This window comes from Xylona heveae (assembly GCF_001619985.1).
Source record: "Xylona heveae TC161 unplaced genomic scaffold L228scaffold_6, whole genome shotgun sequence".
NCBI lineage: Eukaryota > Fungi > Ascomycota > Xylonomycetes > Xylonales > Xylonaceae > Xylona > Xylona heveae.
This window is the reverse complement of record NW_017264198.1, coordinates 1,333,652-1,358,732: the sequence shown is the minus strand read 5'-3', so window position 1 is coordinate 1,358,732 and position 25,081 is coordinate 1,333,652. Positions and strand designations below refer to the sequence as shown.

The 25,081-nt window shown below is 49.1% G+C and overlaps 7 protein-coding genes across 7 annotated transcripts; 4 read left to right on the top strand and 3 right to left on the bottom strand.

The window, feature by feature from the left end:
* Positions 1–1,138: 1,138 nt before the first annotated feature.
* Positions 1,139–4,826, bottom strand: L228DRAFT_211524 (beta and beta-prime subunits of DNA dependent RNA-polymerase; the record flags this gene model as incomplete). The annotated part of the gene is made up of 2 exons (XM_018329899.1): positions 1,139–4,279; positions 4,344–4,826. 2 exons carry the CDS (start codon positions 4,824–4,826, stop codon positions 1,139–1,141), a joined length of 3,624 nt encoding a protein of 1,207 aa, XP_018187965.1.
* A 1,223-nt stretch (positions 4,827–6,049) lies between these two features.
* Positions 6,050–7,073, top strand: L228DRAFT_253419 (ADP-ribosylation factor family protein; the record flags this gene model as incomplete). The annotated part of the gene is made up of 6 exons (XM_018333743.1): positions 6,050–6,099; positions 6,257–6,329; positions 6,423–6,442; positions 6,506–6,568; positions 6,677–6,748; positions 6,800–7,073. 6 exons carry the CDS (start codon positions 6,050–6,052, stop codon positions 7,071–7,073), a joined length of 552 nt encoding a protein of 183 aa, XP_018187964.1.
* Positions 7,074–9,107: 2,034 nt separating this feature from the next.
* On the top strand, positions 9,108–10,090 carry L228DRAFT_268873 (hypothetical protein; the record flags this gene model as incomplete). Its single annotated transcript, XM_018335205.1, has 4 exons — positions 9,108–9,139; positions 9,350–9,370; positions 9,488–9,589; positions 9,730–10,090. 4 exons carry the CDS (start codon positions 9,108–9,110, stop codon positions 10,088–10,090), a joined length of 516 nt encoding a protein of 171 aa, XP_018187963.1.
* Positions 10,091–10,708: 618 nt separating this feature from the next.
* On the bottom strand, positions 10,709–12,131 carry L228DRAFT_248082 (hypothetical protein). Its single transcript, XM_018332782.1, has 8 exons — positions 11,844–12,131; positions 11,685–11,735; positions 11,593–11,624; positions 11,486–11,502; positions 11,331–11,342; positions 11,160–11,254; positions 11,056–11,072; positions 10,709–11,003 (listed from the first exon to the last, which is right to left on the bottom strand). Exons 1-8 carry the CDS (start codon positions 11,878–11,880, stop codon positions 10,920–10,922), a joined length of 345 nt encoding a protein of 114 aa, XP_018187962.1. The 5' UTR covers positions 11,881–12,131; the 3' UTR covers positions 10,709–10,919.
* A 402-nt stretch (positions 12,132–12,533) lies between these two features.
* L228DRAFT_239375 (hypothetical protein) lies at positions 12,534–13,753 on the top strand (the record flags this gene model as incomplete). Its single annotated transcript, XM_018331137.1, has 2 exons — positions 12,534–12,634; positions 12,724–13,753. The coding sequence occupies 2 exons, from the start codon at positions 12,534–12,536 to the stop codon at positions 13,751–13,753; spliced, it is 1,131 nt and encodes a 376-aa protein (XP_018187961.1).
* Positions 13,754–15,246: 1,493 nt separating this feature from the next.
* L228DRAFT_221289 (hypothetical protein) lies at positions 15,247–16,803 on the bottom strand (the record flags this gene model as incomplete). The annotated part of the gene is made up of 2 exons (XM_018330269.1): positions 16,751–16,803; positions 15,247–16,680 (listed from the first exon to the last, which is right to left on the bottom strand). Coding segments are annotated over exons 1-2 (1,446 nt in total), but the record flags the coding sequence as incomplete, so codon positions are not given.
* A 235-nt stretch (positions 16,804–17,038) lies between these two features.
* L228DRAFT_230829 (putative HEAT repeat protein) lies at positions 17,039–25,051 on the top strand (the record flags this gene model as incomplete). The annotated part of the gene is made up of 3 exons (XM_018330548.1): positions 17,039–18,393; positions 18,451–24,400; positions 24,452–25,051. The coding sequence occupies 3 exons, from the start codon at positions 17,039–17,041 to the stop codon at positions 25,049–25,051; spliced, it is 7,905 nt and encodes a 2,634-aa protein (XP_018187959.1).
* Between the last annotated feature and the right edge of the window lie 30 nt (positions 25,052–25,081).

Sequence of the window (25,081 nt, the reverse complement as noted above, 5' to 3'; positions counted from 1 at the left end):
GTTTTCAGAATGGCCATGCAATTTACCTGCTGATGAATGAAGAATAGGAGCGAAAAGGTAAATTGCGTAAAAGACTCTTTCCGTCCAAAATGACAGAAAGCGTTGAGCCCTTCTGCTTAAGCCCTTCAATGATATTAATGAGCATAATCCCGAAAGTTCAAGTAGAATAAGCGTCGAGTACATACAAGAGCTCAGTACATACAAGAGCTCGCGGGGTATGTGTATTGTGTAGAAAAGAGGAGAGGAAGAGAAGAGGCCGAGGGAGGGGTATGGGGTTATTTATACTCGAGGGAAGGCTGGAAGTCTCTCCCAAGAGAGCCTGTAGGCTGAAGGCATTTAAATAATTGAGGGTGAACAAACCGAGAAAGCGAGGACAAGTAGAGTGGAAAGGTAAAACCGTAAGAGAAAATTGAATGAAGTGAAGATAAGCAAAAGAAGCAAACGAGGACGAACAGAATGAGAAAATGAGAACCAAACGCGCGTAAACGTAATTAGTAACGGTAAGTAGAGTGAAGGCGGGGGATGAAGAGAAAGAAAAAAAAAAAGGGAAGACTGAAAAAGAGATTCGAAGACGAACTGGATGCGAAATGTGGGTAAGCCGAGTTGTAAGACCGAGGATGAATTGAATTGGAAATTCAAGACAAACGGAATGCACAAGCGGGAAAGATCTGATTGCAGTCGATGAAGATGATGAAGATGATGAACGGGGACGATCAGATGAGCATGATGGGACCGAATTTCGAAAAGATGAACGCTTTTGATTTATTCCTTAACCCTAAAGTTGGTCAAGGCTATCCAAGAAGCTTGAAAGAAGCTCACAGTAAATACATACAACCAAAAATGTATATACTGCACAGAGCAAATATATGAACTAAACAGCGAATAAAGCTCTACTTCCGAAATAAAGACACCATAACGCAACGCCAAAAATATGCGCCCCAGGCTAGATGACAAAGGAAAGGGTAAAGTCTGAAACCGTCTTCCACCAGTAACGCATGCATGTCCGCTACATGCTCTAAACTTCCGCCTCCGCTTTATATTAAAACGCTTAAACTCGCAAACACTTTTGTCTTGCCTTCTCAGCCTCCCCAGTATACAGATAAAATAAACTGAACCCAGGTAATCAGGCAATGAAGATCTAAGGACCAACGTCAAACTTCATCTTGATTCCCATGGCGGCAAGCTCGACATCGAGATATCTCAGAACACCAGGGACAGCAACGAGCGTTGTATTCTCGCCGCCTGTCCATCGAATGCCAGATCCATCCTCCCAGACTTCGCTCTTCGACTCGTAACCTTGTGCATGGTGAGCACAACGGCGACAGCGAACAGCACTCGTGGCTTTGCGTTTCGGTCCAGCTTCTGCAACTGTCGGAGTAGTCGCCAGGAATGACCCGCAAGTCTTGCAGATCCAAGCCTTGGTGTAGTCTGAGCAATTGAGAAGACGATCTTGCAGAAGGAAGGCGGTTCCGTGGGCGAGTAGAGAATCACGTTCCATTTCTCCAACACGAATACCACCACCCTTCTTACGACCCTTGATCGGTTGACCAGTCAGGGCAGTGACAGGTCCTGTAGTACGGACCTGGAACTTGTCGTTCACCATGTGACGGAGACGCTGGTAGTAGACGACACCAAGATAAATGTCTGCGTGAAGCTCCTCTCCCGTGATACCGGAATACATGGGCTCGTTGCCGTAGTAGTTATAGCCTGCCTTGCGAAGCTGCTCGCCAAAGTAGTTGCCTGCCGTATTGGCTTCGTCGAAGCGGAAAGGCGTACAGTCTTGCGCAAGACCGTGTAGCGCACCAGCTTTACCGGCGAGTGACTCGACAAACATTCCAATGGTCATGCGAGATGGGAAAGCGTGAGGGTTGATAATAACGTCGGGCTGCATGCCGGATTCGGAGAATGGCATGTCAATGGCCGGCCATTTCTGGGAGCAAACACCTTTTTGACCGTGACGAGAAGAGAATTTGTCTCCAATGACAGGTGAACGGGGAACACGCAACTTGAGAGAAATTGCTTGGCAAGGCTCATTGCCATTCTCAGAGCCCAGGACGCGGACTTCTTCGACAAAAGCGGTTTCCGATTCCTTGTACTTGTGGAGCTCAGTCTCACCGTCACGGTTGATGTAGGTACCGGTAGCGCCGTCATAAGTGACAGAGTGCGAGGCCGCGATGATATCTCCTTCGTTGACCATCATTCCGATGTGCGGAAGGCCGTCTTCGTCGAGGCGGTTGCGCCATTCAGCCTTGACAGCGCCGCCGGGCGCAAATCCAAAGAGCTTGGAAATGTTCTTTGACGAGCGGGTACGCGTGTTCTCATCTAGGGCAATAACCTTGGTCTTATAAATTGTACCGTGGCCAAAGCCGCGCTCGTGGGCGGACTTGTTCAGAATCATGGCATCGTCCATATCGTAGCCTGTGTAGGAAATAACGGCAACGACAGCGTTCATGCCGTTAGGGAAGTTGTCTAGACCATAATCATTGTGGAGCGGCGAACGCACAACAGGCGTCTGGCCGGTTTGCAGACGGTAGGCCTTATTATCTGTACGGTAACGGAGCGATGTGCCTGGTGTACCCATGGTTTGTTTACTCATCTGACACTGGTACATGTTTCTGGGCGACTGGTTGAAGTCGGAAAAGGGTGTCATGTTGGCGATGATGGATAAAATGTTGGTAGGATCATACTCGACGTGCGTCGATACGCCAGACTCGATTTCGGGATCCGTACAGGCAATCGACATGAAAGGCTGCTCAAACGGCCCTACATAGTCCTCACGGTCAAGGGGCAGGTATTTGACTGGCCGAATCATCCGAGCTGCTTGCGAGAACATGTAGACACCGGGATACTGGCCGCCATGCGAATTGGGAATGTATCCGATTTCGAGCTCGACAGGAACGCCGTTCTTGCCCTCAACCTTCCAGTGACGCAGCGTGTCTGCAATGACACGGGCTTGCTTTGGCGAGCAGAATCCCAGAACCCGTCCGTCAAGCTGAACAACTACGTTCTCGTCAACGGAGGCGGACGAGTTATTGGTGACTCCCAGTTGAGAGACCAATGCAGGGAGAGCGGAAGCATCAACACTACTTGTGGCAATCTTGCATTTGTGAGCGAGATGGTTTAGCAAACCACAAGGACTACCGTCAGGAGTGTGGACTGGACAAAGGAAGCCCCAACTTTCCGGAAGCAGCTTTCGAACGGTAGTGGTCTTCAGCTGTGCGAAAAAACTACCACGATGGACCATACGGAAATGGCTGATGAAGCGGTAAAAGTTGATCTTTTCGGCGACGACAGTATAACCAGAGGTCTGTTGCAAGTCAAGACCGCTGGGACTGACTAGGTTTCCGGTCGAAAGGAAGTACTCCATTGCTCCACCAATATTTTCGTTGGTCCGCTTCAGAATTCTCGAGGGGAATTCCTTCAAAAACTCTTGGGTATTGAAGTTGTTCTGGGTACGTTGCAGCCATTCGTTTGCGGCAAATCTTATAGAGGAGAGCCATTCATCGAGCTTCTCTTTCAGGATCATTCCGTACAGAAAGCCACCCAATAGAATCTCTTGATTGGAGACTGCATCAGGATTGTCCATTGCACAGGTACCAGCAACTAGAGCATAGAGCTTGCGAACCATGAAGAGGAGCATCTTGAACTTGTCCTTGTCCTGCTCCTCAGTCACGTTGTGTGATCCAAGGTGAGGAAGAACGATTTTACGCAAGAACTCGTTGCCAACCTCCTCGTCAGACATGTCGTCCGGGACGCCCAAAACGATCCGGAACTTTTCACCCAAATATGCTCGAGTCTTGGCCTTGCTGTGAATTCCATAGGCCTTGTATGTGCGCAAAAGAAGCTCAACGCGGTCGGTAAGGAAGGTATCGGCGACACCCTCCGAGCCTGCTGATCCCACAATCTCTTCAAAAATTTCTCTATCATTGGTCTCCACCAGAGCCTTGAGGATCATCATAACCGGGACAAGGAATTCATTCTTGCGCCAGGAAAATCTGAAAGTCGCGTTGCCGTCGGTCAAGTAATGCACGACGTTTGTTTGCGACGTCTGGTCAGGACGGACGGATCGAATTGAAATACCGTATTTTGAGTAAGTCGAACCACGATTTTGGAACGAGGGTCGAACAATGGCCAAGGGATAATTCCGTCGAGAGACAATGAGCATACGAATGAGTTTTTCAATGCCATTGACAATAAAATAACCTCCAAGCTCTTCAGATTCTTCCTTGTGTTGTACCAGCTCGGCAGGAGAGCAGTTCTCCAGATGACAGCGGTTGGTCTGATTGCAAGAATTAGCACATGTGAGACCCAACAGTATTGTATTCATCTTAGCTAAATCGTACCATGAGCATGATAGGGACTTGACCCATCTCTCTGATCGTCTCTTGCCAGTCTCCATTGTTCACCCGATACTGAACTCGCGCTCTTAGTTTTCCTCGATAGGTAGCATGTCGCTCACGGCATTCCGATGGGTAAATTTCTCTGTTCCGGGTCGAGTGCTTGTTCGAAGGAGGAATGGCGGCCTTTTCCAGAAAGACTTCGCTCACTCTCACAGAAAGTCGATTTGGTGAGGGTGCTCCGGCTTCCGTCTTGGATGGGTCCGCATCCAAGAAAACTTTGGTGCCGATGTCCTTAATTCCTTGTTCCAAAAGCCCTCCAGGTTCCATCAGACGGTTGAAAGATTCAATATGAGGTTGCAAAGCCTCTTGCAAAGCTGGATAGGCACTGCGGTCCTTCGGAGGATCGCGAAACAGCTTTTCACGTCGAACAGTATCATATTCGACTGACCAACTTTGGTTAGTCGGTGCTACGGCCGAGGGCGCCATGGCGGGGGGTTTCGGCCTCAAGCCAACTGTCTGAGTTTTGAATATAGACTCCCTTTCTCGTCGTCAGTTACTTGAGACCGACGTGAGATGCTCAGGCAGCATGAGCAAAAAGGGCTGGGCAGAAGAATTATCGTCGGTTTACGACTTTACTTTGACCGGCAAGTTCCTTTTCAGCAACTGTTTGGCAAAAATTCACGGAGAGTCGAACAAAAATCCCGAACTGCTGTTTGGCCAATCAGATGTTTGCCGAGGTTTTCTCGCTTGCTTTTCGTCAAACGCTGATATAAAAGTATAGATACTTCTTCATTACGATTAAACTGGATATTGTAGTAAGTAGCAATACGCAAAGCCTGCGCGGCGCAGCAGCGCATCTGCAGAATCCGAGACAACCCAATCAGCGCCTTCCCCAGCACCCAGGGCCTTTGATCTATCCGGGAAGGATGACGGAGGGAACGAAGAAACGAGCGTTAGGCAATGAGAGAATGGGGGAATGAGGGAGGGAAGGGAACGTGCTACTAACGTGCTAAGACTTTAACGAACCAACAAGAGACCGATGAGGCGCTGCTTTTGCTACTCTGTGGGGTTCCTTTCTCTGCAACACTGGCGGCATCTCTGCACTACCAACCGTAGCTGCTACCTTCGACTTACGTGACTCTACTTGACCTTCCCTACCTGCCTGGCTTGGTTCAAAGGTCACCTTAACATACCTTTCCCCTTCCTGCCTGCCTACTGGGGGCCACTTCCCGAGATTTACCTACCTCCGCGTACAGAAACCCTCGAAAAAAAGAATTGCGCGCTTGGGCCTTGGGCAAGTCTCGTGCGGCCTGCCTGCAACTTGCTCTTCCGCTCTCCGCTCGGCGGCTCCCATCGTGGGTGGCACTTAGTGTCAAGAAAAAGCCTTGTCGGTTTCCACACACTCTCTCTCTCTGTGTGCACCTCTCAGGATCACATCTTACAGACGCTGGTCCGTCGAAAGCTTGTGGCTCCTCTACGCTTTTCGTGTCGGATCTGACACTCACAGTGTTTCTCTTGTCGGCTTTCAAGCTCCTTCTTTCTCAGTTAGACAGCTGCCCCACCTCCGCAGCTGTTTCCTCAGGCACCCGCAACATCAATACGAACGGGTTAGACGCCCCCGGGTCTCACCACCCCTTCATCAGCCTGTCTACCTTTGACCGATCAAACGATCCACTGCATCATAGCATTAGATTTATAATATCATCATCATGGCCGGCTTGCTTAAACGTATTTATGATTGGCTCTTGCGTTTGTTTTGGTTAGCTCCCTTTTGGTCTCGTCCGCGCCGATAACTGCTACGATCAAGGCAGCTGGCTTTCAAGTAGAGCTGCTATAGCTGCTTTGAGCTCGACAAGCTATGGATCAAGGTGTATTGGTGATTTCCACGGCTGACATGTGTCTTCAAATGGCTGCAGGGCGGCAGAGATGGATATTACGATGATCGGGCTGCAAAATGCAGGCAAGACCTCGTTATTGAGAGTACTGGCGGTGAGTCCTGAGCTTAGAACCTGAGTGCATGAGCAAAGCATGCGCCCACCGCTTCGTCGGGAAAATAGATGCTGACGAGAGAGACTGTTCCAGGGCGGAGAATTTACGATCGAGTGTGTCTTATCCGTTTCTATGAGTTCCGTATGGCATGTCCCTGACAACAGCGTCCTTTGTAGCTCCATCCCGACCGTAGGCTTCAACATGAAGCGTGTTCAAAAGGGCCACGTTACGCTGAAATGGTGAGATAGTCCAGTTTGCCGCCGCTTTGATCAGAACACGATTCGAGCCGACACCGGCTCGACGCTTGGACTTTTGCCTTCAAATTTCGCTAACTTGGGAGGTCGCAGTTGGGATCTTGGGGGCCAGCCCCGTTTCCGGTCCATGTGGGAGAGATATTGTCGCGGCGTCAACGCCATTGTGTAAGTTCCGGGCGTTCTTGGTACGAGGAAGATGTGCTGATGCGCGCTCAGTTTTATCGTCGACTCGGCAGACCGTGAAGCACTACCCGTCGCTCGAGAGGAGCTCCACTCCCTGTTGGAAAAGCAGACCCTCGAGGGAATTCCGCTCCTTGTCCTCGGTAATAAGTCGGACCTTCCCAATAAATTGTCAGTTGATGACTTGATCGACGCCCTCGATCTAAAATCTGTCTCGCACCGTGAAGTCAGCTGTTACGGCATTAGCGCCAAAGAGGAGACCAATCTGGACGCGGTCCTACAATGGCTGATTGCGCGTTCCAGCAAATGAGAACAGGTCATAAAAAAGCTGGCCTAGAACCTCGACGGTTGACATCCTCTGATGATTATGCCTAACGACATAAATCGCTTTGTTTTATCTCCTGCATCCGGAACCGCTTCTAACGACGTCCACGAAATGATGCAACATGACCTCGGACGGCAGAAGAGCTGCTGTCCGTTTATGCCATATAAATTTCCTGTGCTCACAGCATCTTTGTCGCGTCTCTTTTGTCATTGCACCGCCAGCGGATATGTTGACTATGTTTATGATTTTCGCACAAGTTGACGGGTCGTAACCATTTGAACCATCATGATGGAAATTTTTGGTGCGAAGGCGTATACGCGAGGGCGAGTGATTGATTTCTTTTTGGGCGAATAAAGCTATACTGTAATGACTTTTATGACGTCGCGTTTTTTTATTCTTCTCGTGGATATCTTCCAAGCATCATTCCATTCAGAAAACGCGATGACTTGCTCAATAAACTCGCAGGTAACGCGTTCAACAGGCGAGGCTGTTGACTGAAAGAAAAAAAATAATCGGAACTATTTGTTTTTTTAAAGTGACGATCAACGAACTCCGGACGAAAGTGAATTCGCGACGTGATGAGCGGCCGAAAATGGTGGAGATGAGCATGCAGAATGAATTCAGGAAGCAAGTGAAGGAAGAAAAATGAGGGTTAATGGCGTAAAAGTAGGAGAAAGGAAGGCGAAGGAACAAGGACGCGGACAAATGATCGGCGACAGAGGCCGGGGGATTGGAGAGAACACGGGCCACCCTATGCGTTGGCAGACTGATGAAGTGGCATTCGCCGGAGCCCTTGCTAGCGTGTCTGGTGTGCATCTTATTCTTTCTCTTTCCCACTTAACCAGCGCCCTTTCAATTATTTGTTCCTCTGCCAAAAGATGAGTACATTATGAGTGACCACTTCTTTTGGTTGCTCCGTTAGGAGCATTTTCCTCTGCTGTGTCGAGCTTTTTGTGATTGATGATTCGCCCGGAGACGAAGGTAACTCGTGGGGGAAGCACAAATCGGATCATCCCACTATTTGATATACGATACTTAGTCGAGCGAGCTATTTGCGTAAGAGAGTTGAACCCTCTAGTGCAATACCGAGGTAAGTGTTTCTTTAAAGTACATCTAATAGACTGTGATATGCATTTTCATATATTCCGTCCCTCGCATACATAACTCTGCATTAACTTGGTCAGGGCAGATGTCAACCCGCTATCGTGTAAGTTACTCATAAATACCGTGTACGAAGGTATTGTAGCAGGCCAATGACGTCCAGCTAAACCGGACGACAGGGTCTGCAAAGGCTAGTATTGCTCTTACTATCATTGAACATTATTGAGTGATACAATAAGCTCTGCTTGATTCCATGACTGGATTCGAGAACATGAAAAGGTCAGAGTTGCCGTCAGGTGCCATTGGGGCGTGGTGAAGAGGCACAGCCACACTGGACCCTGGACAGAGTGATCACCACATGAGCTATCCGAAAAGGCTTACAAGTTCAGGGAACCGAGCGCCGCTATGAAAACAACCTATAACAACGGGTAGACTGTACCTGTTTAGCTTGCTGCCCTACCAAATGAGCCAAGGCCAAGAGTTCAAGCCAAGAGCCAAGAAAGCCGGCAATTCCTCTAAAAGTGAACAAAAGCGGTTGACTACGAAGAATACTGACTGATCTTGACGCCCCACTTCCCATTCTTTCTCTTTTCTACTTTCATCTCATCTTCTTTCTTTTCTGCATCTTTTGCGAAGAAGAGACTTGGTTTATTTATTTCTTTTGGGTGTCTCCAGTTCGTATGCCTTATTGAACGTTACGTGGACCCTTCTTACCGAAAGAGGCGCAAAGTATCAAGTACCCTCTACCTGGCGTCATCAAAATCTCGTTTGCGGTGGGAGTGCTGCGCCTCGCGTCATACATTTTGGTGGGCAAGAGTAGCGATATACGAATTGTCTTTGAACACATTCCCAACCTTTTGAGTTTGTTATTACCTCTCTAGCATCGAGTGAAAGCGGCTGCGATTCATATTCGCAAAGATGTCGCCAACATTTCTCAGCAAAAGATACTAGTAAGTTTCCCTTGGTGCTTTCTCCCGCTGTGGCGTTCTTATGACCCTGCGCTGCTTGCATGTGAAGCTATATCGAGCAAGTTGAGCTGCATGCGCACAGCGACGCAGTTGCTACTTTGTTGCCTTTTCATCTCAGTATCATGGTTCTCTGCAAAAGAGATGCACTATATTTCATTTCACGGACTGCGCTGACGCTCTACACTCCTGTAGCTGCAACAACTATAGCTATTCGTACGTCTTTCCCATCCCTCGACACTTGGCATCATCGTCATCGTCAACCATCACTTTCTATCCACCTTTCGGCATACGGATTATTAGTTATGAACTCCCCTACTAATTTATTTCTAGATATGGTAGCTACAATTGCAGCAGCGGATGGTACAATTGGGGTCGATGGGTGCTACTAGCTATCCTTATCGCTCTCGCATTTCTGTTCTTTTTCTTCTTCTCGTAAGTCTAGTCTCTCTAACATCTTGGCTTGTACACTTCTGCCTTTCCGTCTTTACTTTCCCTTCGCCAATCTTCCTACAAAACCATACGTATATTGTTTTTAGGAAAAGCCCGCTTCTAACATGCATATGTCGCAATAGATGCATCACGTCGCGTCGACGACGCCGCGCAGGTCGCCAGCCTTTCTACGGCACCGCCTGGCTGGGGGGTAAACCCCCTGTGGGCCACGGTCCTGCAACGTACAACAACAACAATACCAACAACAACCCAGGAGGACCTCAGCCATACTATGGATCATACTACCAGCCTCCTGCGCCGCCGTACTCGCCTCCCGCGAATCACACTTACTACGGTAACGGGCCGCCCCAGCAATCCGGCGTCGAGCTCCAGCAGCCGCAGAATTCGTACCAGCCGTATCGCACCCCCGAAGACAATGTGTATTCGCCTCCGCCGGGACCCCCTCCAGGTCATCCTAAGCAGGGAGATGGGATTGTGAGATGATGACGATGATGATTATGACTCTATTTCGCTACGAGTCCGTCAATCAAAGTATTCTCACCCTACCCTTTGGACTTTCTCGGGGTTGTAGCGCAAAGATGCAACCTTCCCAAGCTCTCTATGCTTTTCAAAATTTCGGCGGTACTCTGGTCAGGGAATCACGGCGTAAGGTCTATTGGGATTCACATTCGGCTCTTGGTTTAAACTCTTTTTACCCTTTTAATTAATTATGCTCTGACTGGTTTTCTTCATTTCTTCTCGGGGTCGGAGGTCGGAACAACTAAATTGTAAAACCCAGATTCGTCTTAGCAATCGCAGTCGATTTGGGATATACCCTCCACAAGCTTATCTTTCTTTTTTTTTTCTTTTTTCACTTTGCTCCTACAAGTCAAAAACTGTGTCTTGTTTTCTCCTTGTTCATGAATTTTTTCCGAGTGATTTTTTGGATTGGTTTTTGAAAGTATTGAGTTCATAAAGAGGGTTCAGGATAGTATCAATTCATTTAATCGTTCTTCTTTTTCTCGATAAATTTTCAGGTTGAGTGGATACATGAGTATGTGCACAGTGCCTTGAGGGTCCAGAAATTTTCAGGTAGGTATTATTGAGAAAACCGATAAGAATGTTCGAATATAATACGGTAAACTATTACGCTTTATGCGCGGTATGCTTAAGATAATTTTCGTAAAAGCAGGCCAAAATATGCGAATTTCCAAACCAACCACTCGAAGAAGAAGGAGAAGAAAATTGTGGGAAGACAAGCAGAAGTTGAAAAATTGATGCGGTTTTAAAGGTTAGATTGTACATCTTTCATGGTATAGTGGTATGGATGTGTTTAAGCAGGGGGCACAGCGGCAGGGGCTTCGGTGCCGGTGCCTGCGCTGTTGGGCGGCGGCGGGAGGAAGAGAGGGAGGTATGTCTGCTTGAATGTCAGAGGTTGTTAGATAGCACCGTGTAGGCGTAATACGTACCACGACCACAGCGAGGACTGTTTTGCAAGATTTATTCGTCAGTTATGTGAAACTAAGACGCGATGTGTGGGGATGATATATTGAGGAATAATAGGAATACGTACGGGCCATGAGAACGGCAAAGTAGCCTGGTGCACTACTGTTTTTTTGTCCGGGAGTCTCGGAGAGCCAGTGCTGAAGGGAGAAGACGACGGAAACCCTGGATATAGCGATTGTGATTAGGTAAGGTCTTTGATATGGGATAAGGGCTGGCAATGGGCTGTTGTGAGACGTACCATCCGACCATCCTATATGAGACGAAAACTCGATTGTTAGTATTACTCCAAAGCTAAATATTGTTGTGCGCGCAGATGTGTATGTATGCGTAGATAAAGCGACAGGGAGGGTAATGGCTCTGCGATAGAGTAGAGGGGGGATCGAGCTGGCTTACTTGTTGCGCGTGAACATCTAGGATCGTTTTCGTTAGCATTGATTATATGGATCCTTGCGCGATTGTAGCTTCATATAAAGGTCTGGATTAAAAGGGACTTAACGTACAGCGGCCATGGGCAGAGTAGTCGACATGGTGCCTTGATGTGAGTGTTAGCGGGGTAGCTCGTGATGATCTTTACTGCCAATCCAGGGCGTACTCGAGATGTCTCCTTCTGACTTCTCCTTCTCAGGACTAATATATGGAATGACTGTCATCGTAGAAACCCAAAGTTAGCAAGTCAATTGCAAGGTATAGCGTATTGCGAGCTCATAGCTTCCGCGGATGAGAGTGGGAGCTATTGCGAGGGGCGTCATACCGAGGTCGACCCTCCGCATATCCTTTTTGGAAGCCATTGTAACTAGAGGGAGCAAGGCTGATTTCAAGCTTCAGTAAGAATTTCTCTGTTCGTCGAAGAGGCTTGGATGAATTGAGTGGTTGAGGTTATTGAATGTCGTGATAAGTGGACGGAGGTGGAATCGGATCGGGAGATCTTCGGCTCCGATGTGGTCTGTGTTGGTCCCTGAGATTGAAGAGGTGGAGACGACTGCCTTGTTCAAAGCCTATATACGGATAAATTGCAGACAGAAATTCCGTATAAGATCGGCGTGTCGCTAGTGTGATAGAGTAGGAGAGTTGGCCCCAGGATAACCGTCCCGCATGCGTAATCTCCCTTGCGACAAGAGGCGCAGCCCTCCTCCAATTAACTTTTCGGTTTTAGTTCGTACACCCTCTTCGTATCCGTGATTGCTTGAAAATTAAAGTCTTTTTCTTGAGAAGCTATTTTCTTTCTTTCCATCTGAGAATATTCAAAGCTGTCGCTCGTTTGAATCACTTGTTCTGGGACAGCGCCGTCTGTTGTCTTATCTGGCTGCAGCCCTACCTTGTACAAACTCTCCGAGGCAGTGCCTTGAACCCTGTTCGCTGTGCGACTTTAACTACTCTCCTCAAATCACCAGAGACTGCAATTGAAACGTTAAAGCCGTGTCTCAAACATTCGCAATACACAATGCCGGGAGCCATACGGATCCGAGATGCCCTAACTTCAGTCGAACAAGCGCCCAGCACATTCTCCAGTTGGGATAAATGCATGCAAAAGTCTTATTGCAAGTAAGGATTCCTTCCCTATCAACTCTGATTCAACGTTCAACCATTCGAGTTGCAGCAAATTGGATGGGTAATTAACATGACTATTTCAGATGGCCAGCGATTGTCGGGATCATTATCGGAGCCGTCATCATCTTCTCCCTCCTGTGGTGTCTGATCCGATGTCTCTGCTGCGGTGTGTCGTGCTGCTGTGACTGCATGTCATGCTGCACCTCATGCTGTCCGAGCGGCAGAGGCGGCGGCCGTCGGCACAACAGACGCGACTCATATCAACCGGCGCCATACGCACCTCCATTCCCACCCACTGGATACCAATCCGCGCCGCCTGCGCCAAGCTACCAACCGCAGCAATTCGCTCAATTTCCTATTAATTCCCGTGGCGGTGCTGGGGCCGGCAAAACTCCCACCGCTGTTGTCAACGAAGATGCGCTCCCTGCGATGCCGACGTGGGGAACGGCGCGCACTCGCCACGAAGAAGACCATGCCCCAAATAACGATTCGGCAGTTGAGCTGGGCCACTTGAATCCCGCGAGGGCTACCAGACCTCTCCAGGAGGCCGGAATGGGAGCCAGAAGCCCAGGAATCTCAAACGCAGCAGCCGCAGCCGCAGCAGGACAAACATCCCCTATGCTTCCGCGGCAGAACTCATACCCGCGCGCGCAATTTACGCCACAAAGCAACGGTCTTACGCCCGTGAGTCCTCAGAGCCCGCCAATGGTTCCGACACCGCATGCACAGGGTTTTGTCGAAGCGGATTCGAACACCGTTGCTGCGCCTTACTCGCAATATCAACCCTACGGCCAAGGCTATCATCCCCGGGGGGCCTCGCCTTATCAGCCATACGAATTGGCAACGTCCACGTCTCAATCCCCTACTGGATACGGCGGCGGATACCATTCCCCAGTGTACGGTCCGGGAGAACACCCCGTGCGCTCGCCTGTCGGTCCAGGCTATCCTCATTCGACATCTCCCGTGCTCCACGGAGGATATGCTCAGCCTACCTCGCCAGTGAACCAAGGAATGGCTCAAGGGGGATATCATCAGCCCACTTCGCCTGTCCAGCAGCAGGGATACCATCCTTATCAGGCCCACGGACAGTACTACAGCGGTCCTTACCAGTGATGTGACTGTCGCTCGAGTCTTTAATCCAATATCACGCTCCAGACCCCTTGTATGCTTTGGCAAACAAGGTTCATTTGCTGTATATACGATATCCAGCTTTCCTTGTTGACCCAGCGGTCGCGAGAGCCGACCGGCCAGTTGTCCAAACTACCCACCAAATCCGCACTCCCTCTACCACGCTCTACCAGCGCCCGTGTCTTTTATTCCGGCAAAATTACCGCATATCTTCAGCAAAAATCCGCGACCAATTCCAAACAGACCCAGCAGGCTGGAACTCACATACGAATATACGTCTCAAGCCGCTGTGCGTGCTGCTCTCTTTCTACCGTTTCTCATCTTTCATTCATTCCTCCTTCTTCTCCTTAACCGCGGATAGGCTACCGAGCCCAGGTGTCTTACTCCCATTTTCCCATTTTCCCATTTCCCCACATTCCCTGTGTCGTTGAGACTATCTTGAGACTTCTTACTGGTGTATTATCACATATACCTCGTATACCCCTTTATTTTCTTCGACGCTTCTCAGGTTCGATAGAGATTCTTTCTTTTTTTTGGCGTTTCCTTTTCTGATGGAGTACTATATTTTACTATACTCTACTGTACTATTGGATCAAGTTACCTGTAGATATATACGAATGGAATCAAAAGTATTCAGAAAATAACATACACCTATCTATTAGACAAACCATTGACCATACCAGTATTGAGACAGAGATGATGTAAATGGGTATCGAATTACTCCATGGCTTTTTGTTCTTCTTGCTACTTGCTTTTGACCCTCGCTGCATAGTGTACAATACTAGGTATATAACAATTCGCCATTCAAAACACTCCCCTAGCAGATGACCGGTTTTAATGTTGGGTAGAATCGGTTTCTGACGTGCCTGTCACGAGTCGTGGCATAAATCTTCTCCTCGAAATAAAACGACGAAGCAAAAAGGGCTACTCCTTGAACGGGAATGGATGACGCCGAAAAAAAACAAAAGGCGAAAATGAAAGTGAAAATGAAAGTGAAAACAAAACTAGTAAAATTAGATAAAGGGGGGGGGAAAGGAATAAAATAATAAAATAATAAAATAATAAGAAAAAGATAAAGATAAAGATAAAAATCCTAGACTATAGTAAAAAATAATATAAAAAATAATATAAAATAGAATAAAGATAAAAAAAAAAAAAAAAAAAAAATACAAAATGAAATAAGGATCAAAAATAGCTAATAAAAATAAATAAACTATTCCTCTAACGAAAAATCAAACGGCTTAAACGCCACCTTGAACTCCTCTGCATCCGCGACCTCGTCCTCATGCGACTGGGAACAGTCTTTCCAGCTGATGCGGTCTTCAAGGCGGAGTAATTTTGCGAGCACGCGTCGACCGAATTGTAAATCGAAGCGGAAAGAGGAGTTTATAGGTAGGATAATTGACCGTTCGGTGCCGGTATTGTTACTAGTGGTACTGTTTGTTGGTGCGGTATCGTCCTTGCTTTCAGCCACGGACCGGCCCTCTTGAGTCGCAGGAGTCGTGGGACTCCATAGCAAAACTCGAAGAAAGTCACCAGTTTCTTCTGTCCCTGCGCCAATATCACGGGTTTCGAATTTAGGGTATTTCTCATTCTCTGCTTCGACGCGAAATGCAACGTCAACGAGGCCACGATCAATCAAATCTGCAGGCATGGGTAGGAATTGCCAGTGCGTGTGAACACCTCCGCCGCGACTGACTTCCCATGTTACGCCGCCTAGCGCGCCCTGGGACTTGGAGGAGACCATGGCGTGGAGTGCGCTCCGGTAACGCTGCATTTCATTGTATGTTGATTCTCGTGTTGCTGGGTCAGCGATCGATGCGAGTGTAGGTGCATGCTCAAAGGGGATGATGAGCATGTGGCTGGGGAAATTCAGTTGAGGGAAGGTGTTCCGTTTAGTGAGCGGGCCTTTGGCAGTGGTGAGGTAAGTTTCGTTGGCAATGGAGGTGATGAGATGCGTGGCAATGTTGGGATTGGAGAGGCAGAAGAAGCATTCGGCTTGGGTGGGAGGCGGTTGGCGCTGGCGTTTGTTTCGGTGGTGGCCGTGATGGCTGCCACGCCCGTCGGTGGAAAAACGCGAGTATGATTCGCCTTGGGATGGGAGAGCGCGTTTCTTCGAGGGACCGGAAAGAGGCGATGCCGTGATACCGGCTGGAAGAACTGCTGGTGGTGCGGCTTTGGGGTCGAGGGAGAAGGCGTAGAGCCATTTTTGCTTGTTGGGGTTGTTGAATGCTGCGAGACTGAAAAATCGGGTGATGGGTCTTATTTCGGGCTCTGCTTCTGTCGCGACGTGGAAAAAGGGCTCGCGTTCGTAAAAGACGTCGCTGGTGGTGGAGAAATGGTAGCGTGGTCTGAGGGTAGCGCAGAGCTCGGCGACGCATTGCTGGCTCGTGGGCTGTACATGATCGGGAAACGAGACCTTGGATCCCGTGCGCACGGCTGCTGGCCAGTCGTTTGTGATGAGGATATCGGCGGTATTTGCGCCGCGTAGAGTCTTCGCATCGTCTAATGTGTAAAATGGCATGTATTTGTCTTTGGAAATCCCTGCGGTGACCCGGGGATCGAGTGTGCCGCCCAATGCTACAATGCGCACTCCCTCTGACGTCTTGATTGTGGTGCGCTTGCCAAGGAAGAAGAGGTTATGGCAGACTTCGCCGGCGTTGGACTCGAGCTTCTCGATTATTCGAGTAGGTAGTGCATGGGATCCCAGCGCAAAGTAGGTGGGAAGAGGTACTTCAATTTCGCCATTGAGTAGAGATGTGACGTTATCATCGTTGGAAGAAGTTGCTTGCTGCGGGTCGGCGAACAGATTGCCGCAGATGATGGCCAGTGAGAAGGAATTCTTGGATTGGATGTTTTTGAGCTTGTTGAAGACATTAGGAAATTGGCCGTCGATGCTCCCGAGGACTACTCTGTCAAGGTGTTAGTATTCGCAAAAACATTATGTACACTTAGTGTGCAGAGTAATATGATCGGACTTGCATTTTTGAAGCCATGGTGGCTGATTTTCTGGGAGAATAGAAAAGCAATGACGTTTATTTGGGCTGGGGAAGCTTTCTTGTGAGACTGCCGTTTTGGTGTTTTTGGATTTTGCCAAGATTTCGCGGAGAAACGAGATGCCGATCTCCGACGGATTCCGCATCTTTTCTGTTTTCCGCCTTTTGAATTTATCCAAAATCTCCAATTACACACGAAAACGGCTTGTTGCCGCAATCAATACCTTTATTTCTCCCTGAGAGATTAGCAGCTGTTGGTGCTGCTGATCATATCATGCCGGCCATGTCCTCAGGAAAATCGAAGAGACCGACAAAGGTCGTCAAAGGCGGCACTGAATCGTCACGCCGCCATCATTTTGAATCCTTTTCGCAGCGTATTGCGAAACTCAACATTGATCCTATTCGAAGAGTCCGTCGCCATGATCTTGACGAAGAAAGCTTGTCGACAACTGCGTCGTACTTTCGACAGTCGTTGGACGAATGGAACGATCTCAATTTGTCCGAGGACTATACGACCTTTGCAGCGCGAGTGATGCCGCTCTGCGAGAGCTTGCCGCAAATAATATACTATCAGGAGCAGATAATGGACCTTCTGGAGGAGTATATCAGGCATCATGAAGAACTATCGCTCGAATCGCTGTTGAGTCTCCTGGCGCACTTTGCGCATGATCTCGGTGCAAGATTCGAAAAATATTTTGCTCGAGCCGTCTCGGCCGTATCAGGAGTCGCCGCAAAACACCCCAAGGTTGAAGTTATTGAATGGAGCTTTACCTGCCTGGCATGGCTGTTCAAGTACCTCTCCCGACTCTTAGTACCGGACCTTCGGCCCTTGTACGACTTGATGGCTCCTTTGCTTGGAAAAGAGCATCAGAAGCCATTCGTCACTCGGTTCGCCGCAGAAGCAATGAGTTTCCTAGTAAAGAGGGCTGGCGCTGGTCATCACAAAGATAAGCAAGCCCTTCCGCGCTTGGTGAAGCATGCATTCGCAGACTTAGAGACGACATCGGAGAGCAAGGACGTAGAGCTCTATCTCGAGGGCTTAATGAACCTTTTCGCCGACGCGATTAAGGGCATAAAACGCGGACTACACTCTGGCGTGGAACCGATACTGCAGACCCTGCTTGATGGCTTAGTTGAAAATGATTCCGTGCAAAAGGATAACTCGCAGAAGCTGGTCTTCGGCGTTTTGGTCAACGTTATTCACCACGCAGAGGCTGCTACATTCGAACCAGTACTTAGGGTCGTCGTCACCTTTGCGACGAATTTAGCAGAGACTCCATCGGATTATAACTTGCAGCTCGCTGCGCGGTTGATCACCATCATCATTGGCGGGCGCAAGGGTTCAAGGGTTGAGAACTGGGGTGATGTGGTCCTGACCATGTCAAAGGTCCTGACCGCCGCAAATACTCCCGGCAGCTCTCTTACTGAAACCACAATCAACCGAATTTTCTTTGCTTTGGCTCTGACCATGCAGTCTGCTCCTGTAGATGTGGTCCTCCCCCATATTCGCTCGACTATGGCAGTTTCCACAAACGGTCATTTCAAAGCTCATTTCTTATCCTTTTGCAATGTCTTTGCGGATCTTGGCAGCGATAGGTTTCAAACAATTGTACTGCCATACTTTCAGAAGTAAGTTTATATAAGCATCCTTATTCTGCTTTTTCTCTAGCTAACAGTAAATTGCAGGTTCATCGTCGCCGAGTGGAAGTCCTTCGAGCAGCAGATTTGCTTTCTGGTACCAAAACTTGCAGAGGCTGGATGCTTAAAGAGAGCAGGCACGAACACTGATCTTCTCAACTGCTCTGGACCTTGGCAGAAGAGAATCGTTGGGCTTTTCAAAGGCCTTGTTTCTGCGAACGGCACAGCCATCGAAACTGATTCGGTCCTACTCTACGCCTATCTCGACGCCATTCCATCTTTAGCTCTGGATCAGTCGGCAAAGGATCAAGTAACAACATACCTACATGACTTGCTCCGTCTTGCCATCCAGCCTACAGTTTCAATAAGCGAACGAGCGCGCCTCTTCGCTGTAAGCAAAGGCTTTTCGCGCTATGTAAGCAGTTGCGGAAAGGAACATCCCTTAGACATTTCTCTTTGGAATGGCCTGTGTGCCTCTGCAAGCCAATATGCGCCACAACCCTCATTTCTTCAAGCACTTTACGACTATATTACGCCTCTGTACAAGAAGTTGGATGTCTCCCCAGAAGTGATTCAACCTCTTGTGTCAGCCGTCACAGCAAACCTTGAGAGTGACTCTCATGTTCTAAGGTCTATTTCCCTGAGAATTTTGGACACGCTCTACACTCTAGTCCATCAGGAGCAGTGCGCTGCACTCACGACTGCTCTGATAGTGGAGGATACTGAGCTGAGCTTGCAAAGCGCGCGGTCTATCTCAATGCACATGCGGAAATTGGGCTCCAGCTACGCCCAAGCAAGCTCTGATCCTTGGGTCAAAGAGGCAATACCAAGCCTCTGCTTTGGTCTTCTCACTGTCAAGTTCACGCCGCTATGGGAAGACTCGAGCAACGCTCTCAAAGAAATCTGCGAATCAAAGGATGGAGAAGCCACAGTTTCAGCGTTGGCGTTCAAATGGCTGGAGAGGTCCCCGTTGCCCAGCGAAGAAGTTTTATCCCCTGGAGCGGCAGAGAGTCGCAAATATGGTTTAACTGCCTTTGAGGATTCGAATTTGGAGCGGCTGTTCACCTTGGAAGCGGAAGATGAGCAAGAACTTTCGCAAGTCGAGCAACGACTGGAAGCTAGTCTCACAGAGGACACAAGGCAGCTTGCGCTCCTAACCCCGATCGCACGACGGCAAGCTATTAGGGTGCTTAGCAAGATACCCCAAGTTGCCGAGAGGAGATCCCGGGAACTGGTGCCAATACTCCTCCGATGGAGCCTTCACCATGATGAAGATAACTTGCAAGAAGCCCAGGAAGAGAATGGCGACCAGATTGACAAGGAATCTACATCATCAGCGAGTAAATGGTCTCGACGGGATTTGAAGGCACTACTCAATCTCTTCACTCAATTCGTCAACCCCAAGGTCTTTTACAAGTCTGCAGATGTGTACACCGGCTTGTTGGCACTGTTGACAAATGGTGATGCGGAGATTCAAAAATCTGCCCTCAAGGCTATATATACCTGGAAATCTCCTAGCTTGCGACCGTATGAGGAGAACCTGTTCAACATTCTTGATGATGCAAGGTTTCGCGAAGAGATTTCGATTTTCGTTAGAGGCACTGCTGATGCCGCCACAATGCGGGAGGAACATAAGCCAGAATTGATGCCAGTCTTATTGCGTCTTCTCTACGGTAGACTCGTCGTAAGAAAGGGATCGGGAAGCGGTAGTCAGGAAGCAAGAAGAAAGGCCGTCCTAGAATCGTTGGCTCAATTCAGCGAGTCTGATTTTGAGGAGTTCATCAACATTGCACTTGGCGCTCTCGGCTCTGTAAAGATTGTCGAAAATGGAAAGATTAACCCAGAGCTTCTGCGCAAAGAATTGCTCGACACGCGAAAGCATCTTGGTCTTATGAATATGATTCAGACCATGCTCAGCGTGGTTGGAACGCAGCTCGAGCCTCTTGCTGGTCGTTTTGTTGACCCTGTGCTTTACTGTCTTATCCGAGCATCAAGAAAGCTTTCAGCCGATTCTGAGGAGCAGGATGAGGAAACCGGGCAATCTATGCAGGTATCCTTACAAAAGTCTGTTCGCCAGGTCGGATACCGCTGCCTAAACCAACTCTTCTCTATCGCTCCTGGCCTTGCATGGGACAACTACATGCCAACTATTTTTGAGGAAATAATCAATCCGCGACTGGATCAGCTTCCGGTGCAGACGGCTCAGTCCGTCTCCGCTCCTCTTCAGATTTTCTCGACCTGGTCCTCGTCACGAAAGTTGGTCATCTTCCTCACGAAATACAACAGCGCAGTTCTGCCCAAGGTGGCCGACTGCCTGAAAGTTGTTTCCGCAAAAGAGAATGTCAAAGTCTTCGTTCTCAATAACATCGTCAAGCGAATCATCCAACTCACAGAGGAGCAGGACGTCGAACCAAGTGAGATCGGAAATGAGGATATAATCTCACAGGTTATCCAGCCGAGTGTTGATCACTTCCTTGTGCCTATTGGAGAAATTCTGCGAAAGAGTCCCGGAAGAGAACTGCTTGAAGCTGGTGTTAATACTGTGTCGAAGATTGGACCAATAGTCTCCGGCTCATCTGAGACTAGGAATCTGGTGGATATTTCCACTTTCCTCCTAGACCAACCATCGAATCGTGTCAGTCCAAAGACGAAGAGCGACCTGCTGCGGACCCTGAAGCATTTCCTTCCCTTGAACGATATTCAATCCGATTTCCAGCTGCGCGACAAGGCATTCCGGACTGTCTCATCTTTGTTCGGGTTCTTCAGGGATCGCGTTAGTCGAACCCTCCTTTCAGAGGTTATGTCTGTTTTTGCCGACAAAGACTCTTCCCTTTCTCAAGTGGCATCTCTTTGTTCAGATCTTAACGCTTTTGCGATGAATCGTCTGGATGAACCTGACTTCAACCGCCGTCTTCAAGCGTTCAATCTTATCAACGAGGAGGGTTACAAGAACTTTACATTGACCCAATGGCTACCAATCCTCTACAATATGCTGTTCTATGTCAAGGACATTGAGGAGCTTGCGATTCGCACAAACGCGTCGCTAACAATCAGACGATTTGTTGAAAGTACTGCTATTGACACTCAAGCGGGTGGGTCGTCATTTACGGAGCTTCTTGCGTCGGTGCTGTTGTCGGCCTTGAGAAGTGGGGTCCGTGATGCATCTGAATCGGTCAGGTCAGAATATTTAGCTATTACGGCGCATATTGTCAAGAACTTGCCCAATCTTGCGGAGGTCAAAGACATGGAAATACTCTTGGTTGGCGATGATGAGGAAGCATCGTTCTTCAACAACATTCTTCATATCCAACAGCATAGACGATTGCGAGCGCTCCGAAGATTAGCAGCCGAGTCCCAACTAGGCCACCTCCGGAGCTCAAATATCAGCCACTTCTTCATCCCGTTGATTGAGCATTACATTTTCAATCAAGCAGACGACAGCAATGCGCACAGCTTAGCTGCTGAGACGGTCACGACTATTGGTATTCTTGCAGAAGGCCTTGACTGGAATCAGTTCAGGGCTGTTTTCCGAAGGTACACTAGCTATATACATAGCAAGGCCAACATGGAAAAGACGGTGATTCGATTATTAGGTGTAGTAATCGACGCACTAGGTCGGGCTGCGAAGATTGAGGAGCCTGATCAAGGCAAGGAGCAGGCCTCTGAACCTCTGGAAGATGGATCGGCAGATACCATGGCAATCGATTCCGCACCCCAGACAAGCGCATTGGCTGTTTCTCTGCCAAGTAGAGAGAAGCTGGCTGCCGATTTGAATAACAACCTGCTGCCTCCTCTCACTGGATACCTTCACAACAAGGACGAGTCTACCGTCAGCCTCCGTGTACCGGTGGCCGTATCCATTGTTAAGCTTATCAAAATTCTTCCAAAAGAACAGCTTTCAGAAAAGTTGCCTCCTGTCCTGACGGATGTTTGCAACATTCTCCGCAGCAAAGCACAGGAGTCACGGGACATGACACGAAAGACTCTCGCTGAGATCTCTACGCTTATTGGACCGTCATGTTTTGGCTTCATTCTGCAAGAACTCAGGGGTGCGCTCAAATTTGGATACCAGCTTCATGTGATGTCCTTTACGGTACACTCGATCCTGGTAGCCACTGCGCCAATCTATAAGCCGGGAGATCTTGACTATTGTCTTTCAGAAATCGTTGCCGTCATCCTGGATGACATCTTTGGCGTCACTGGGCAAGAAAAGGATGCAGAAGAATATATCAGCAAGATGAAGGAGGTCAAGAGCAGCAAGAGTTTCGATTCGATGGAACTGGTCGCAAAGACTACAAAGGTTACGCATCTTCCTCTCCTGATACGACCAATTCAACAATTACTGCGGGAAAAGTTGAACCTCAATATGGTGAAGAAGGTTGACGAATTGCTGCGAAGAATCGGTGTTGGCATTATGCGCAATGAGGATGTTAGAAGTCGAGAAATTTTGGTTTTCGGCTGGGAAGTGATCCAAGAAGCACACAAAGCTGCGAACCCTAGCTCGAACAACGAGCCCCAGGTCAGTGAGCAGGCCAGGCGATATCTTGTCAACCTGAGGATGGCAAGTAAGTCACAGAATCGCGGCAGCACCACTTCGTATGCGTACAAACTTGCGCGATTCGCCATGGAAGTTTTGCGATCAGTGCTGCACAAGCACAACACGTTGCAAACGCCATCAAATTTGGCTGGTTTCATACCCATCATTGGCGACTCCATGCTCCAAGCGCAAGAAGAAGTACAAATGGCTGCCATTCGACTCTTGACTACAATTATTAAGGTCCCGCTGGCGGAAATCGACCGAAACGCGCCTGTATATATCTCTGAGGCTGTCAAGATCATCAAGGCCAGCCCGTCGACCAATACGGAAATCGCTCAGGCCGCGCTGAAGTTGATTTCTGCAATCCTTCGCGAGCGACGGAGTATCAAGTTCAGAGACATTGATATTGCCTATCTTCTTGGCCGAGTCAAGCCTGACTTGGATGAGCCAGACCGGCAGGGTGTGACTTTCAACTTCCTCAAGTCAGTCATGGCGCGAAAGATTATCATTCCTGAGGTCTACGATGTGGTTGACACCATTGCTGCCATTCTGGTCACCAACCAAACACGAGTGTCGCGCGATCTCTCACGAGGAGTGTACTTTCAGTTCATCATGGAATACCCTCAAGCCAAGGATCGTTTGAGCAAGCAGCTGGCCTTTCTGGTCAAGAACTTGGACTACAAATACGAGGAAGGAAGACAGTCCGTCTTGGAAACGGTTCACCTGCTGGTCTCCAAGGTCGGCGATTCCCTCATCCAAGAAATCCTCGGCACGTTTTTCGTTCCTCTTGTGATGATGTTAATCAATGACACTTCCGCTTCTTGCCGCGAGATGGCCGCCGTGGTTCTCAAAGAAATCTTTGAACGAGCCGACAACGAAAAGACACAACTCTTCCTGAACCTCCTCCGAACATGGCTGAAGCAGAGCGATCAAGCACTACTCAACCGAGTTGCGTTGCAATGCTACTCTCTTTACCTCGAAGTCAACGGCACCAAGGGCGAAAACGAAGTGTCTCTGCTCCAGGCTCGCATTTATGAGATTCTCGAAGCCAACAACCACTCCCAAACCGAGGATTTCAACTGGGAACTCATCTACTTTTCCCTTCAGGCCTTCTCCAAGGTCTGCCAGCTTTTCCCGCAACGCGCATTCAGCGCCAAAGCCGGCCCCGTCTGGGGAGCCGTCCGCGCCTGCCTCTCCTTCCCACACGCCTGGATCAAATTGTCAGCGGCCAAGCTGGTTGGACTCTACTTTGCCGACTTTGCACGCACCAACGCCGAGCGTGGTCTGCAGCACGTTCCCCTAGCTGGCTCTGGCGGTCTACAACTCACAGACGAGGACATGGTCCAATTGACCCGCTCTAGCGTCGGCACGCTCAAATTCCCCGGCGTCAGCCAAGAACTCGCCATGCAAGCCGTCAAGAACCTCGTCTTCCTCAGCCGCTGCTTTGGCGCCAACAATCTCGTCTGGAAGTCTGGTCAGGACATCTCGCCCGAAGCAGCCGCAGAAGACGAGGAACTTTTGGAAGGCGAAGACGAAGCTGATGTCGATGCCGAAGACGCAATTGAAGAAGAAACGGACGCCCAGCCTCGTTCTCCAACACCCCAGACAAAGCTCGCACTGCAATTCCTCTTCGAGCGCCTCTCCGCCATCCTCCGCCGCGAAACACTAACCACGCGCGCCCCCTCGCTCGTTCCCAAGACCGCAAGCATCCAGCTCATCGCCGCGCTCTGCAACAACTTGCCCACCGAAGCGCTCACGCCGTGTCTGCGAACCATCTTGACCCCGCTGCACCACCTGACCGACCCGTCGATCCCCGCGCCCCATTCGACAGACCCTGACTTCAACGAGGCGTATAAATCTATCACCTCGACCGCGCAGGAAATCATGAGTCTGTTGCAGAAGCGGCTCGGGACCTCCCAGTTCGTCGCAGAGCTGAGTGTCGTGCGTGACGCGGTCAAGCAGCGCAGAGAAGGACGCAGGATTAAGCGCCGCATTGAGGCGGTCATGGAGCCGGAGAAGGTCGGAAAGGATAAGAGAAGGAAGTTCGAGAGAAAGAAGGTCAAGCAGAAGGAAAGAGGAGCAGAGCAGAGAGGTCGTCGGCGGGGATGGTAATTGAATGTGGCACTTTCTTTCGCATATGCA

What these genes read in the sequence shown, in the direction of transcription:
- L228DRAFT_248082 (XM_018332782.1), bottom strand. Translation starts at nt 11,880, where the DNA reads ATGGCTTCCAAAAAGGATATGCGGAGGGTCGACCTCG. An exon ending in TATGCGGAGGGTCGACCTCG is followed by an intron (nt 11,736 to 11,843) that starts GTATGACGCCCC and finishes CTACGATGACAG; the next exon opens with TCATTCCATATATTAGTCCT. An exon ending in GTCAGAAGGAGACATCTCGA is followed by an intron (nt 11,625 to 11,684) that starts GTACGCCCTGGA and finishes ACTCACATCAAG; the next exon opens with GCACCATGTCGACTACTCTG.